This window comes from Ceratotherium simum, chromosome 34 (assembly GCF_057802395.1).
Source record: "Ceratotherium simum simum isolate JZ-2026a chromosome 34, ASM5780239v1, whole genome shotgun sequence".
Classification (NCBI taxonomy): domain Eukaryota; kingdom Metazoa; phylum Chordata; class Mammalia; order Perissodactyla; family Rhinocerotidae; genus Ceratotherium; species Ceratotherium simum.
In genome coordinates, this window is record NC_141933.1 from 7,501,703 (window position 1) to 7,514,403 (window position 12,701).

The following is a 12,701-nucleotide window of genomic DNA, read 5'->3' on the forward strand; positions in this document are numbered from 1 at the left end:
GGTTTTTAGTACCTTCACAAAGTTGTGCAACCATCACCACTGTCTTCCAGAACATTTTCATCACTCCAGAAGAAACCCCGAACCCATTAGTGGTCACTCCCCATTCCTCTCTACCCCGAGCCCCTGGCACCCGCTGCTCTGCTCTCTCTCTAGGGATCTGCCTGTTGTGTTCCTGTGAAAGCATCTCTGTATCCCAGCGCCCAGTGCTGAGGGCGAGTTAGGCCCCTCATTTTACAGATGAGAAAACGGAGGCTCAGGACCCCCAGGAAACAGACTTTCCCTTTTCCAAGGCTTTTGCCTAGTATCTCCCCAGAGCTGGGCTGCACTGGGGAGGATGGACACCGAGCAGGAAGAGAAGGAATGAGGGTGGGCACTGAGGGGGGAGGTCCCTGCTTGGCCCACACCTGGGCCCTCTCTCCTGGGAGGTCACTCTCAGGGGTTGGCCTGTTGAATGTGGACTCAGGGAACATTCATGCTCTCAGTGTTGGTGGGCTGAGCTCAACTCTGTGCCTGGCCTGTGCCAGGGACACAGCCAGCACCACCCTCCCATGGGGGAGCAGACATCTGGGCAGGCAGGGGAGAGCTGAGGGCAGCTGGTGTGGGAGGAGGGCCAAGTCAGGGCCAGTGAAGGGCTGTTCCTGAAGTCCAGGCTCCACCTTTTAGGAGCTCTGTGACTTTGGGCAAGTGACTGTACCTCCCTGGGCCTCCCTTTCCTCATCTGTGAATGGGTACCCATCCTCAGGCATCTCAGGGTCGCCGTGAGCCTCAGTGAGTCCATGTGGATGCTCCCGCCAGAGCATCAGGAACTACACATGGGTTCCCTCCCCGCAGGCCCCAGGCCCCAAGGAGCCAAGGCTCAGAAAGGCTGGCAGCTGTCAGAGGCTGAGCAGGGGCCAGAGCCAGCATCAGATTTCCTAACCCTTTGAAGCCTGTTTCCTCAACTGTAAAAGGGGTTTAATAATCATTTCTGCCTCCCCACGAGTGGTGAGGGCTGAGGCTGTGCAGTTATCAGGACCCTCTGGGGCTCAGACAGGGAAACCAGACAGGCTCCTCGTTACTCCCAAGCTGCCTTCCCTCCCAGGGCTGCTGTCATCCTGGCCTCTTTCATCTTTGGTTTAATTAGCCAGCTGCCCCACCCCACAGCCTCTTGGGCGGGAGTCATCACTCCCATTTTATAGATGGGGAAACTGAGGCATCTAGAGGGAAGTAGTTTGGGGCTGCTGCCTGTGAGTCAACTGTGGAGCCAGGGCCCAGAGCAGCTGGGACCAGGCTTTCCAGCTAGACCTGTCCCTGGGGGTGGCTCCGTCTCCATCCCCCTGGCGCCCTTGGCACCCTGGGCACCCTGATAGCCTCTTCTCCAGCTCTCTCCACCCCACCACTCTCTGCCACCTCCCATCTCGAGGGCAGCAGGATGGGTAGGGAGGGGCCTTTGAAGCCCGGGGGAAGGAGAGAAACTAGTTGGCAGCGGCCAGCATGGGGGCTCAGGCCTGTTTCCTCTTCAAAGCAGGCTAATTAGAGCCAGAGGCGCTAGTCCGCTGGCGGGCTGTGGGATCTGGACACCGGCGGTCAGTGGGGCATCTGCAGCCTGGGTTCCCGGCCCAGGAGAGGCTGCTCGGTGAGCCCCAGGCCCAGCCCCTGAGAGCCCCCGCCCCTGAGAGCCCCCAAACAGCCTGACCCAGCCTCTGGAGATCCAAAGTGCTGGTTCCGGCACTGCTTGGCCCCAGGTCTTCGGCGGCGAGGCCTGTTTCCCGCTCCGTGCTAGGCGTGCGTGCCACGAGCCGCGTGACCCGCCGGGCCCTGCCAGGCCGCACGTCTGCATCCCGTTGTTTTCCGGCTTCGTCGCGGCTTATGTCCTTGTCCGGCCAGCTTCGCCGCGGCCTGACTGCCGCGACCCGTGCCGTCTGGCGGCGCGGCCAACGGCAAAGGTCAGCAGCTTCCGCCCGCCGCGACCCCGGCGCCGGCTCCGCGCCCCCAAGCCGAGCGGGTGTGAGGCCGGGGCCGGCGTCGGAGAAGCGAAGCCAAGCCCCGAGGCGCCCGCCCGACCGGTTCAGCCGGGGCCGCGGCGCGCACTTCCTGCGGGCGCCCTGGGACCGCACTTTGCACACCCCCCAGCGGCCACCCTGGGAGCCCGAGGACCCGCAACCCACGCCACCCCCAGGGGCCGCGCGCGGCTGGCGCAGGGTGCGGTGCGCCCGGGCGCCGGCGGGGGGCGCGCTGGCCGCCCTCCTCACCAGCCCGGCTGGCGCTGTCCGCCGGAGGACCCCGGGATCGCAGCCCCGCGCGGGGGTACCCCGGCATCCGGGAGCCAGGGCCCACCCCACTCCACCGCCCCTGCCCGGGCCTGCGGCGGTTTCGGGGAAGGGGGGCCTGCGCGCAGCGGGACAGTTACTCAGCCCCAGCGAAACCTGCGAGTCGGCACCTGCCGGCCGGGCGGAGGGGGAGGCGGCGGCCCCGTTACGGCCCCGCCCCGTCTCGGCCGCCCACGCGCCGCGCGCCCCGCCCCGCCCCGCCCCGCGCCGCCCGCCCGGAAGGAGCCGGCCGGACCGAGCGCCCGCGGCGGCTGAGTCAGGCGGGGTGAGAGCTGCTGGCCCGTTACCGCGGGCGCCGGGGGACGGGGCGGCGCTGGGGTTTCGGTGCCGGCCGCGGGCGGGCGGCCTAATGAGCTCTCGGCACGCATCGCGCGCCCGCGGCCCGCCCGGCACCCCGCCCCTGCTCGCCCGCGCTCCTGCCCCGCGGGGACCCTGGCGGCCCGCCCCGGCGTCACCCCCGAGACCTCTCGGTTTCAGCTGGAGACCCGGACGCAGGGTCCCCGGTGGCGTCTGCGCGTGGCCGAGGACGGCTGGGATCTGCGGGGCAGCCCTGGGGTGACGCTGGCTCCTTGGGGGTTGGCGCAGGGGCTCGAGCGCCCTCTGGCGGCCTCGGGACCCCGCGCGTCCCCCGGCCGCCGGCCCGACCCTCCCTCGCTCCTCCCTGCAGGACCATGGGGCGCCTGAGCCGGGAAGCCTGGGCCCAGCGCCTGGGCGCCTTCCGGGCCAGCCCGTCCGCCTTCATGGCAGGTCCCGAGGGTGAGGATCTGGGTCGTGACCTGCTGAGCGACCTGAGGAGTGAGAAACTCAGCGAACAGACCAAGGTAGGCCCTGTACGCGCCCCTTGTCCTGGCCCATATGGTGACCTCAGCCCACTGCGCCCTGAACCTCATCTTCGTGGTTCTCATCCAAGTCCCCACCCCACCCCAGGTTTCCTTGCTGGTCCTGAGCTTGGAGTACCCAGCCCAGCTGTGGCCGGACGCCCCTGCGGCCGAGGCAGCCGCCAGCTCCCTGTTGGACACCCTGGTGCTTTTACCCCCGCGGCCCTCAGCTCTGCGGCAGCCCCTGCTGCTGGCGGCCACCACAGCCCTGGCAGCAGGAGGTGCGCTGGGCCCCACCTCGGCGGCCTCTTGCCGGCTCCTGCCCTTACTGCTTGGCTTGGCCTCCGGCCGAGATCTGGGGCGAGGCTTTGGCCCCGCCTCGGAGCAGCGCCCCCTGCAGGCCACAGCGTGCGAGTGCCTGCGGGAGCTGGAGAGCTGCAAGCCCGGGCTGCTGGGGGGCTGCCTGGGGCTGCTGCGGGGCCTGCTGGGCCAGGAGGGCCCGGTGGGCCCGGTCCAGCCACTCAGCCTGCTGCTGGCGCTTGCTCTGCGCAACACGTTGGTGACACAGGCCAGGGCCGGCGCTGGCCTGCAGGGCCTGCTCGTGGCCGGGGTCTCTCCTGCTGGAGCCAGTCCCTGGAACTGGACACTAGCCGAAGACGGCGATGCCCACCTTCAGCCCCAGGCACCCAGCTGGCTGGCAGCTGAGGAAGGGGAGTGTGGCCTCGCAGCACTAGAGCCCAGTCCTGAGGAGGCCCGGGAGCTGCGAGCTGCGGTGGCCCAGCTTCTGGACACCTCCTACCTGCTCACTCCCGTGGCCCAGGCCCAGCTTCTCTGGCTGCTGGGCTGGGCCCTGCGGGGTCTTCGGGGACAGTTGCCAGTGCTCTTCAAGACGCAGTTGGTCCGGCTGCTGGGCACAGCACAGCTGACGCTGCTGCACGCTGTGCTGGCACTCAAGGCGGCCTTTGGGGAGGCACTGTTCACGGCCCAGGATGAGGACTTGCTGCTCCGCCGTCTCACTTTGGCGGCCCAGCACCCGGCCCTGCCCCCGCCTACCCATCTCTTCTACCTGCACTGCCTCCTGAGCTTCCCTGAGAATTGCCCACTGGGCGCCACGGGTGAGGAGGCTGCCCCGCTGCTGCTGCGGCCCCAGCTGTGCCGGGGCCTCCTGCCCAGTCTCCTGCACGACCCCATGGCTCTCCTGGCCCGTCTGCATCTGCTGTGCTTGCTCTGTGCTGAAGACGAAGAAAAGGACGAGAAAGGCCAGGGTCAGAGCCCCCAGCGCTACTTAGGGGAACTGCTGGCCGGCCTGCGGCAGAGGGCAGCCCTGGACGGGGGCCCCCGGGCCTTGGCCACTCTTTGCTTCCAGGCCTCGTATCTGGTTGCTCACTGCCTGGCCAGGCAACCTATGGTGATGACATCCTTGACTCACGGACTGGTCCAGCTGTACCGAGACCGGCCTGTGCTGGCTCCCCATTTTGTGGACCTCTTGGATCGGGTGGGCCCTGAGCTGGGGGAGCCCCTGAGGGTGGCGTTGCGGCAGGAGGTGGTCTCCAGGCCAGGCAAGGATGAGGCCCTTCGCTGGCACCTGCAGATGCTGGCAAAGGTGGCAGATCGGGATGCCCAGAGTGGCACCCTCCGCTTCCTGCAGGCTGCAGCCGCCCACTGCACAGACTGGGGCCTCCAGCAGGCCCTGCTGCAGGTCTGCCGGGCCCTGCTGCGGGCGGGTGTCAGGGGAGGCCTGGCGGACTTGCTGCAGGCGCTGGCCAGGCAGCTGGAGGACCCTGATGGGCGGGACCACGCCCGCCTCTACTACATCCTCCTGGCCCACCTGGCAGCGCCAAAGCTGGGGGTGGCCCTGGGCCCCTCACTTGCTGCACCTGCACTGGCCTCTTCCTTGGTGGCCGAGAACCAGGGCTTTGCCGCAGCGCTGATGGTGCAGGAGGCCCCGGCCCCGATTCGGCTGAGCGTGGGGCCCCGCAGAGCCGAGGGCCCCGGCCCAGTGCTGCAGCTCCAGGTGGAGGTGCTGGAGCCCGTGTACTCTCTGGAGCTGCGCTTCCGCGTGGAGGGACAGCTCTACGCACCCCTGGGGGCTGTGCACGTGCCCTGCCTGTGCCCCGGCCGCCCCGCCAACCCTTTGCTCCTGCCCCTGCAGCCCCGACGGCCGGCCCCCACGCAGCTGGATGTGCGTGCCCTGTACACCACACCGGCTGGCCTCACCTGCCACGCCCACCTGCCACCGCTGCCTGTGAACTTCGCTGACCTCTTTCTGCCTTTCCCCCAGCCCCCCGAGGGGGCAGGGCTGAGCTTCTTTGAGGAGCTCTGGGACTCCTGCCTGCCAGAGGGCACCGAGAGTCGCCTGTGGTGTCCTCTTGGGCCTCAGGGGCTGGAGGCCTTAGTGTCCCGCCACCTGGAGCCCTTCGTGGTGGCCGCCCAGCCCCCCACAAGCTACCACATAGCCATCCGCCTGCCCCCAGACTCGAGGCTGCTGCTGCGGCTGGAGGCAGCCCAGGGGGACGGAGTGCCCGTGGCCCTGCGGACCGACGACTGGGCTGTTCTGCCCCTGGCAGGGGACTACTTCCGTGGGCTGTCAGCTGCTGCCTGAGCCCCGGGGCCAAGCCAGGTGGGAGCAGTACCGCGGCCCTTGTAGGGTCTTGTTGAATAGGGGTCGCTGAGGACCAGAACATGATCCTGTGGCTCCTCTCTCAAAAAATCTACATTCACCAACACATCTCACTAGTTTGTGTGTTTTGGGGCCCTGGTTGGGGGCAGAATCACTGGGGTGGGGGTCAGAGGCTCCAAGAAAGCTTCCAGACTAGGAACCCCCAGACTGCGGGTGTCTGAAGTTCTTTCCTGCCCAAATGTGCTAATTCTCCAGAGTCCCTGCCCAGGAGGCAGAAGAAAAAACATCCTCATCTCTGCTTCCCAGAGAGGGTCTGGCCTTGCCTGAAGCCACACAGCAATTTAGGAACAAGGCTGGAGCTGCACTTGGGCCTCCTGACCTGTGGGCCAGCACTTTTCAACTCCTGAGGTTTGTAGGGTCTCTGCCCTGGGGATGTCAGGCCAAATGGGACAGGGGACTGATGGCCAGAATCAGTGAGTGGGTCCCTGGAGAGGGAGGCTCCCGGGCTGTGTTGATTGGAGCTGCTCTAGGAAGGGCCAGCTAGTACGGTGTCAGGGCTGAGAGAGGGCCACGTGATCTGGGCTAAAACTGAGCTGGCTCTTCCTCACCCCAGCCCCTAGGAAGCCTAACCTGTGGACCTAGGAATCTTCCCAGGTGAGAAGAACTAGTTCCCCTAGTTCTTTCTCCAAATGTGTAAGTTGCTTAGGGTTCCAGTGTATTGAGGCCAACTGTGCTGCCAGGCACCGAGCCGGTGTTTTCCATATACGTTGCCTCATCTGATCCTTGCAGCAGCTCTGCAGGGCCCCATCGATGAGGAAATCTGTAGGCCAGAGGTGTTGAGTGATTTTCCTGCGGTCACTCAGCTGGTTGGCAGTCATGTTTTGTCACCCTGGAGCAGGTTTCCACTACCACACCGAGCTCTGCTCTGACAGGCCACAGGGACACAGAGTCCCCAACCCTCTCTGCCCTGGGCACGCCCCCAGGAGCTGCAGGAGCAGCTGTCAGCAGTCTTGGGTGGAGAATGACTGGAGGCTTGGGCCCTACCGTTCTGGGGAAAGAGCCTCTTCTGCGGTTACTGCCTCTTGGGCTCCCAGCCCACAGGTTCCGGTGGGCCAGTCGTGCCCCTCCTGACTGGGGTGGGCTAGGAAAGGAAAGGAGGGCCTAGGACAAGTGAGGCTGTTACAGGTCAGTTCAGGAGGTTTGTCCCAAGCTCGGGCTCCGGCAATAACCTGCTATGTGACCTAAGCAAGCCATTGCAAATCAGGAAGGGTTCAGTTCCTGGAAACAAATCTCTAGCTCTTCGCAGCAGAAAGGGATTTAAGACACAATCAGATACTTACAAAGTCGCTTGGAAGGCTGGAGAAGTGAGCCTCCAGGAGGCCACCACTGGAACTGCTGAGTTCCAGAACACGCCGCCCCGCCTGCAGTCCAGCTCCTCTCAGCACCCAGAAGCTGGGCCTGGACCCTGGCACATGGGGTGGGGCTGCCACCACTGCCTCTTGGCACCTACAGAGCCAGAGAGCTGATGCTGCTGCGGAAAAACTGAACCTTCCACAGCTGGCTAATGGCCTTGTCTCCGTCCATGGTGTTCAGAGGGCATCTAATGAGTGTAATCCACCCACGCAGACCTCTAGTGGCAGGAGAGTCTAGAAAATGTACTCATTTCCTTTTTGACCTCACATGCAGAAGGCGGTGTCAATTCTTCACCTAAGAGTGAGATAATTGGCCCACGTAAGGACCCACCAGCCATCCTTTTATCCATCTGTTGCCCATCCACGCAACCATCCCATTTTATCCACCCATTCCCCCAGTGCTGGGCACCAGATGACCTCCAACTCCCCACCACCACAAGTTTGCCACTGTGGACAGTCTCATATGTCCTTATGGACCTGTGTGACAAGTTCCCTGGGATACATACCAGGAGCAGAACTGCTGAATCATAGGGCTTGCATGTGCTTCATTTGACTAAGTGATGTCAGAGTATTCAAGTTTTAGCTTTGCATCCTTTTGGTCTGCCTGGGGAGGCACGCTAGGGGGTAGGAATGGACACCACAGTCCAGCTCTGCATACTCGGTATCCATGTACCTCTGCTCATACTTAACTCAAAGATCATAGCCTCAACAACGTGGTCCCACATAACTACCCCTCACACAACCAAACGTCTCCCCGCAGGGGAGACCCAAGCCCACCAGCGTCTGTCCACCTGTGTGGACGGTACCAGCGTTCACCAATCGCTGGCTCTCCGCTTCCAGGCACGCTCACACCCTTCCCACCTCCTCGAGGCTAGGCCTGGCCATAGACCAGCTGTGGCTCATGAGATGTGAAGAGTGTCGGTTCTGAGGCAAAACATTTCATTGCCGGCACACAGCCTTCCAGCCCTCCCTTCCCCATGGCAGTTGTGGAAGCACACGTTGATATGATATGCTGCATAGTTTAGCCATAATCTCACCTTGATATACCATACCAAATGCACTGGATTATGAAGTTAATCATCAATAACACTTTGTATGAAACAAAAGGAAAGACATGGGGAAGGATATTGGTTAATCTGTATCTTACTTGCAAGGAAGAAAGTATTGTGCAATGAGTTACAAGGCCATAATTAGGGCTTCCAGCTTTAGCAAATAAAAATATTGTACAGGATGCCTTGTTAAATTTGACCTTCAGAGAAATAACAAGTAATTTTTTAGTATAAGTATGCTCCATATGTTAGGACATACTTAAACTAAAAAAAATCAGTTGCTTCTCTGAAATTCAGATAAAACCGGGCATCCTGAATTTTATCTGTCAACCCTAGAGCGGTTTTATAACTTACTTTTTCCACGACCCATTCTATGTTCCTTTTGCCCTCAGGGATCTTTACCTAGTGAGATGACCTTCCAGTAGAGCCTGAGTCCTTGGAAATTCTGCCTGTATTGAGTCTCTACTCTCATAAACATTATCACCAGACCTGCCAGTCCTCAGTGTCCCGGGGAATCTCCTGGGTACGATACTCCTCCCTGTCTCCCATGTGTGGCAGCAACAATCTCTTCCTTGATAATCAGGATGAATCACCTTTCAGAGCTGTTGGTTCCGAGGCACGAAGAGGACAATATGACAAAGTGGCACTCTTCGCTTCCAGTTCAAAAGAACCACTGCTGTGTCCATTCGTGGAAACACTCTCTCTTGGGAACCAAGGACTCTAAGCCAGCAAAGCCCTAAGCTGGAGGGATGGGAAGCAAATGTTTTGTGAGACACTTCCAGGTAGCTGACGACAATGATGGCAGTGCAGGTCCCCATTGAAAAACAATGTGGAATGAAGAGGAGAAAGATTAAATTGCACAAAACCAAGCCCTCAGTATAACTTGAAGACAGAGAATGCTCAAACTTAAAAAGAACTGTAAGTGCCGGCCCGGTGGTGTAGTGATCAAGTTTGCACACTGCTTCAGCAGCCCGGGATTCGCAGGTTCGGATCCCAGGCGCAGACCTATGCACCGCTTATCAAGCCATGCTGTGGCAGGCGTCCCACATATAAAGTGGAGGAAGATGGGCATGGATTTTATCCCAGGGCCAATATTCCTCGGCGAAAAGAGGAGGATTGGCAACAGATGTTAGCTCAGGGCTAATCTTCCTCACCAAAATAAGTAAATAAATAAATAACTGTCAGAAAAAACAAACAACAAATGAGAGCCATACTCCTGGTCCCAGCTCCATGCTGCGTGGGCTCTGGGCAAGCCAAGACCGGCTGAGAAAAACCGTGGGGAAAAGGGAAGAGGGGAATTAGTAATGGTGCCCCTGCTTGATCTAAGACTGTACCAGAAAGACTAAGTCCACCCTAAGTCTGAAAATGGTGAAAAGTGTCTGGGGCAGGTTAGAGCTTGGACTACGGGGAAGGGATTTTAAAGTATATGTGAGATTTGAAGGGGCAGCCTTTGAAACACATATTCTGGGGGCGCAAAAAGGAAGGGAGAAGTGCCCTTTGGTATTTGAGTGTGAAAGGGGAAGCAAATGGAGAAATTCTGTGGTTCTGTAAGTCAAAGAGAACAAAATCAGAGGACCCACAACTCCTCCCCACTCTCAAAACCAACCAACCAACCAACCTACAAATCCATGAAAGTATCTGGACTTTACAACGTTGACAGAAGAGAGAACCTTAAACCAGGGATCTTATGAAACATCCACCACCACAAAAATGAACAAGAAGAAGATTCACAGCTTCATCCAGAGTGATTGCAAATATCAGAAAATGAATTTCATCAGATATCAACCAAGTAAAATTCACACACACCCCTGAAGAAACAGCCACTCAGCACGAGAAAGCTGTGACGCAACACTCTAAACAGAGCTAAATATACTCAGGCCACTTTGGGTGAGAAATTTCAAAACAAAGAACAGAAATAGATAAAACCAGGAATAAATGAAAAGAGACTTGATTGAACTCAGGAAAGAAACGGAAGAAGCAGACAAAATTATCTAGAAATAAAGATTAAATTACAAGATGCCCAAGGGAGAACAGACTCCAATAAAAATTTAACAAGGGGCATCGAAGGAAGAATATCAATCAAGGAAGTGAAAATGAGATGAAGAAGCAGAAGGGGTCGGAAGAAAGTGATGGAAACACGATAGTCAAAGAAGGAATCACATTTGTATTACTGGAGTCCTGAAAAAAACCTAAACAATGAACCAGAACTGATATTTAATCCTATAATCTAAGAAAACTGTCCAGAAATCTGCACACTGAAAGGGCCCACTGGGATCCTTGGAAAATTAACCCAGAACAATCAACTTTGAGACATATCCTTATAAAACTTTAGATTTCAAAGATTTTTTTTGAAAAAATCCTCAAGATCTCCAGGCAGAAGGATCAAATGACTTACAAAGGCAAAAGAATTAAGATGGCATCTAACTTTAAAGAATGAACATACAAAGCAAGACAACAATGGAGCAGCATTTTTTAAACATTCCACTTTTTAAAGTGTGAACCAAAGATTTTTTTTTTGTGAGGAAGATCAGCCCTGAGCTAACATCCATGCTAATCCTCCTCTTTTTGCTGAAGAAGACTGGCTCTGAGCCAACATCTATTGCCAATCCTTTTTTTCACCAAAGCCCCAGTAGATAGTTGTATGTCATAGTTGCACATCCCTCTAGTTGCTGTATGTGGGACGCGGCCTCAGCATGGCCGGAGAAGCAGTGCGTCGGTGCGCGCCCAGGATCTGAACCTGGGCCGCCAGTAGCGGAGCACATGCACTTAACCGCGAAGCCACGGGGCCGGCCCTGAACCAAAGATTTTATATTCAAATGAGTTGTCCTTCAAGTATCAAGGCTATAGGAAAGAGTATTCTGCTTTTCAACAAGTACTTATGGAATTCTGCACCTGTGAGCCAATCTGGTAGAGAATGCACTTCACCCAACCAAGAGATGACAGATACATATATATAAGATCTAAGGCTAGAACAAAGGTGGGCATGAGGGTAAATAACTAAGTAACAATGTTATACATTGTGACAAAGTAAAAATAATGGAACTCAAAGCATAAGATAAGAAGGGAGAGAAAAAGAGGAACATAGCATAATTTCACTGATAGGTGCCTCTCAGTTTCAAATTCACTCTTCATTGCCTACTCTGTAAAAATGGATCTGGACCCTTTAAATATCTTTCTTTGCCAGCTGGCTTATTGGTAAGCTCTGTCGGTAGAGGGCGCAGAGGAGCCATTGCAGAAGGAAGAAGCTTTCCTTCCTCCTTCTGATGTGCTCACTAGACAATCTCCTGAAGCTTCTCTAGTACCCAAGGTTCCTCCAGCATCAAGCCACTACAGCGCGCACGGCTTCTCCAGCACCAGGCTCCTGCAGTGCGTGGCAGCCAGCGGGGGCCAGCAGCACCCAGCCGTCAGCAGCTTCCCGTAGCACCTGCCCTTGGCCAGGTTTGCAGCAGAGTATCTCCAATGAGACACCTCCCCATGAACAGCTTTCCCTGGCACCCTAGAGGATGGTTTTCCAGCATGTTCCAGTGGCACAGCACCACAGTGACTTCTCTACCACTCTGGGAGCCACAGGCACGCTCTGTCCAACCAAGTCTGGATCTCGGACCTGCGGGTGGGAAGGGGGTACTCTTCCTCGGGTGCTCTATCTCAGCCCTAGGGATGGGGCTGCTCCTTACATCTGCTTTTCCTATATTCTTTGGAGTTCTTCTGCCTCTTACTGGCCAATGCCTTGTAACTTCAGTCCCCTGTTATAGTTAATAATTCTTTGTATTAAACTTCTGTTCAAGTTACTATGTGGTTTCTCTCCTGATTGGACCCTCACTGATACAAGAGGCAACAGGTAGGAGTTAAAGGTACCAATAAAAAGGAATAAGCCAGGGGCCAGCCTGGTGGTGTAGTGGTTCAGTTCATGCACTCCGCTTTGGAGGTCCAGGGTTCGCGGGTTTGGATCCTGGGCGTAGACCCACACCCCGCTCATCAAGCCGTGCTGTGGCAGCATCCCACATACAAAAATAGAGAAAGATTGGCACAGATGTTAGCTCAGGGCCAATCTTCCTCAAGCAAAAAGAGGAAGATTGGCAATAGATGTTAGCTCAGGGCCAATCTTCTTCACCAGAAAAAAGGGGGGGGGGTAAGCCAGACAGAGTTTTGAAACTGAGAGTGTTTTTTTTTAAGGTATATGTACAAAGGTAAACACTAGAACAAAAATACAAGCCTTCCTAAATACAAAATTATTTGATAAATTAAAGATCAAAGAATACACAGCTCATAGAGAAATATAACAAAATACACATAATTATAAAATATTATGATAGAGAGTTGAGGCCAAACATATCCATTATATTGATAAACGTAAATGGGCTTAACTCACCTATTTAAAGAAAAAAGTTTTTAATTTGGCTCAAATGGCAAGTCTCAACTATATGCTAGATACAAGAGAAACACTGAAAGCAACATGATTGAGAGAGGCTAAAGGTAAAGGGATGGACAAAGGC

The 12,701-nt window shown here is 56.9% G+C and overlaps 1 protein-coding gene across 2 annotated transcripts; it reads left to right on the forward strand.

Annotated features, from left to right (window-relative positions):
* Positions 1 to 2,519: 2,519 nt before the first annotated feature.
* AP5B1 (adaptor related protein complex 5 subunit beta 1) lies at positions 2,520 to 12,120 on the forward strand. Of its 2 annotated transcripts, none has more exons than XM_087422630.1 (3): positions 2,520 to 2,574; positions 2,977 to 3,130; positions 3,237 to 5,853. In XM_087422630.1, exons 2-3 carry the CDS (start codon positions 2,981 to 2,983, stop codon positions 5,727 to 5,729), a joined length of 2,643 nt encoding a protein of 880 aa, XP_087278756.1. In that variant the 5' UTR covers positions 2,520 to 2,574; positions 2,977 to 2,980; the 3' UTR covers positions 5,730 to 5,853. The 2 variants fall into 2 exon arrangements, with proteins under 2 accessions (XP_087278756.1, XP_004437677.1); XM_004437620.3 differs by lacking the exon at positions 2,520 to 2,574 and adding an exon at positions 8,601 to 12,120 and having other exon boundaries at positions 2,599 to 3,130; positions 3,237 to 5,747.
* Positions 12,121 to 12,701: the final 581 nt, after the last annotated feature.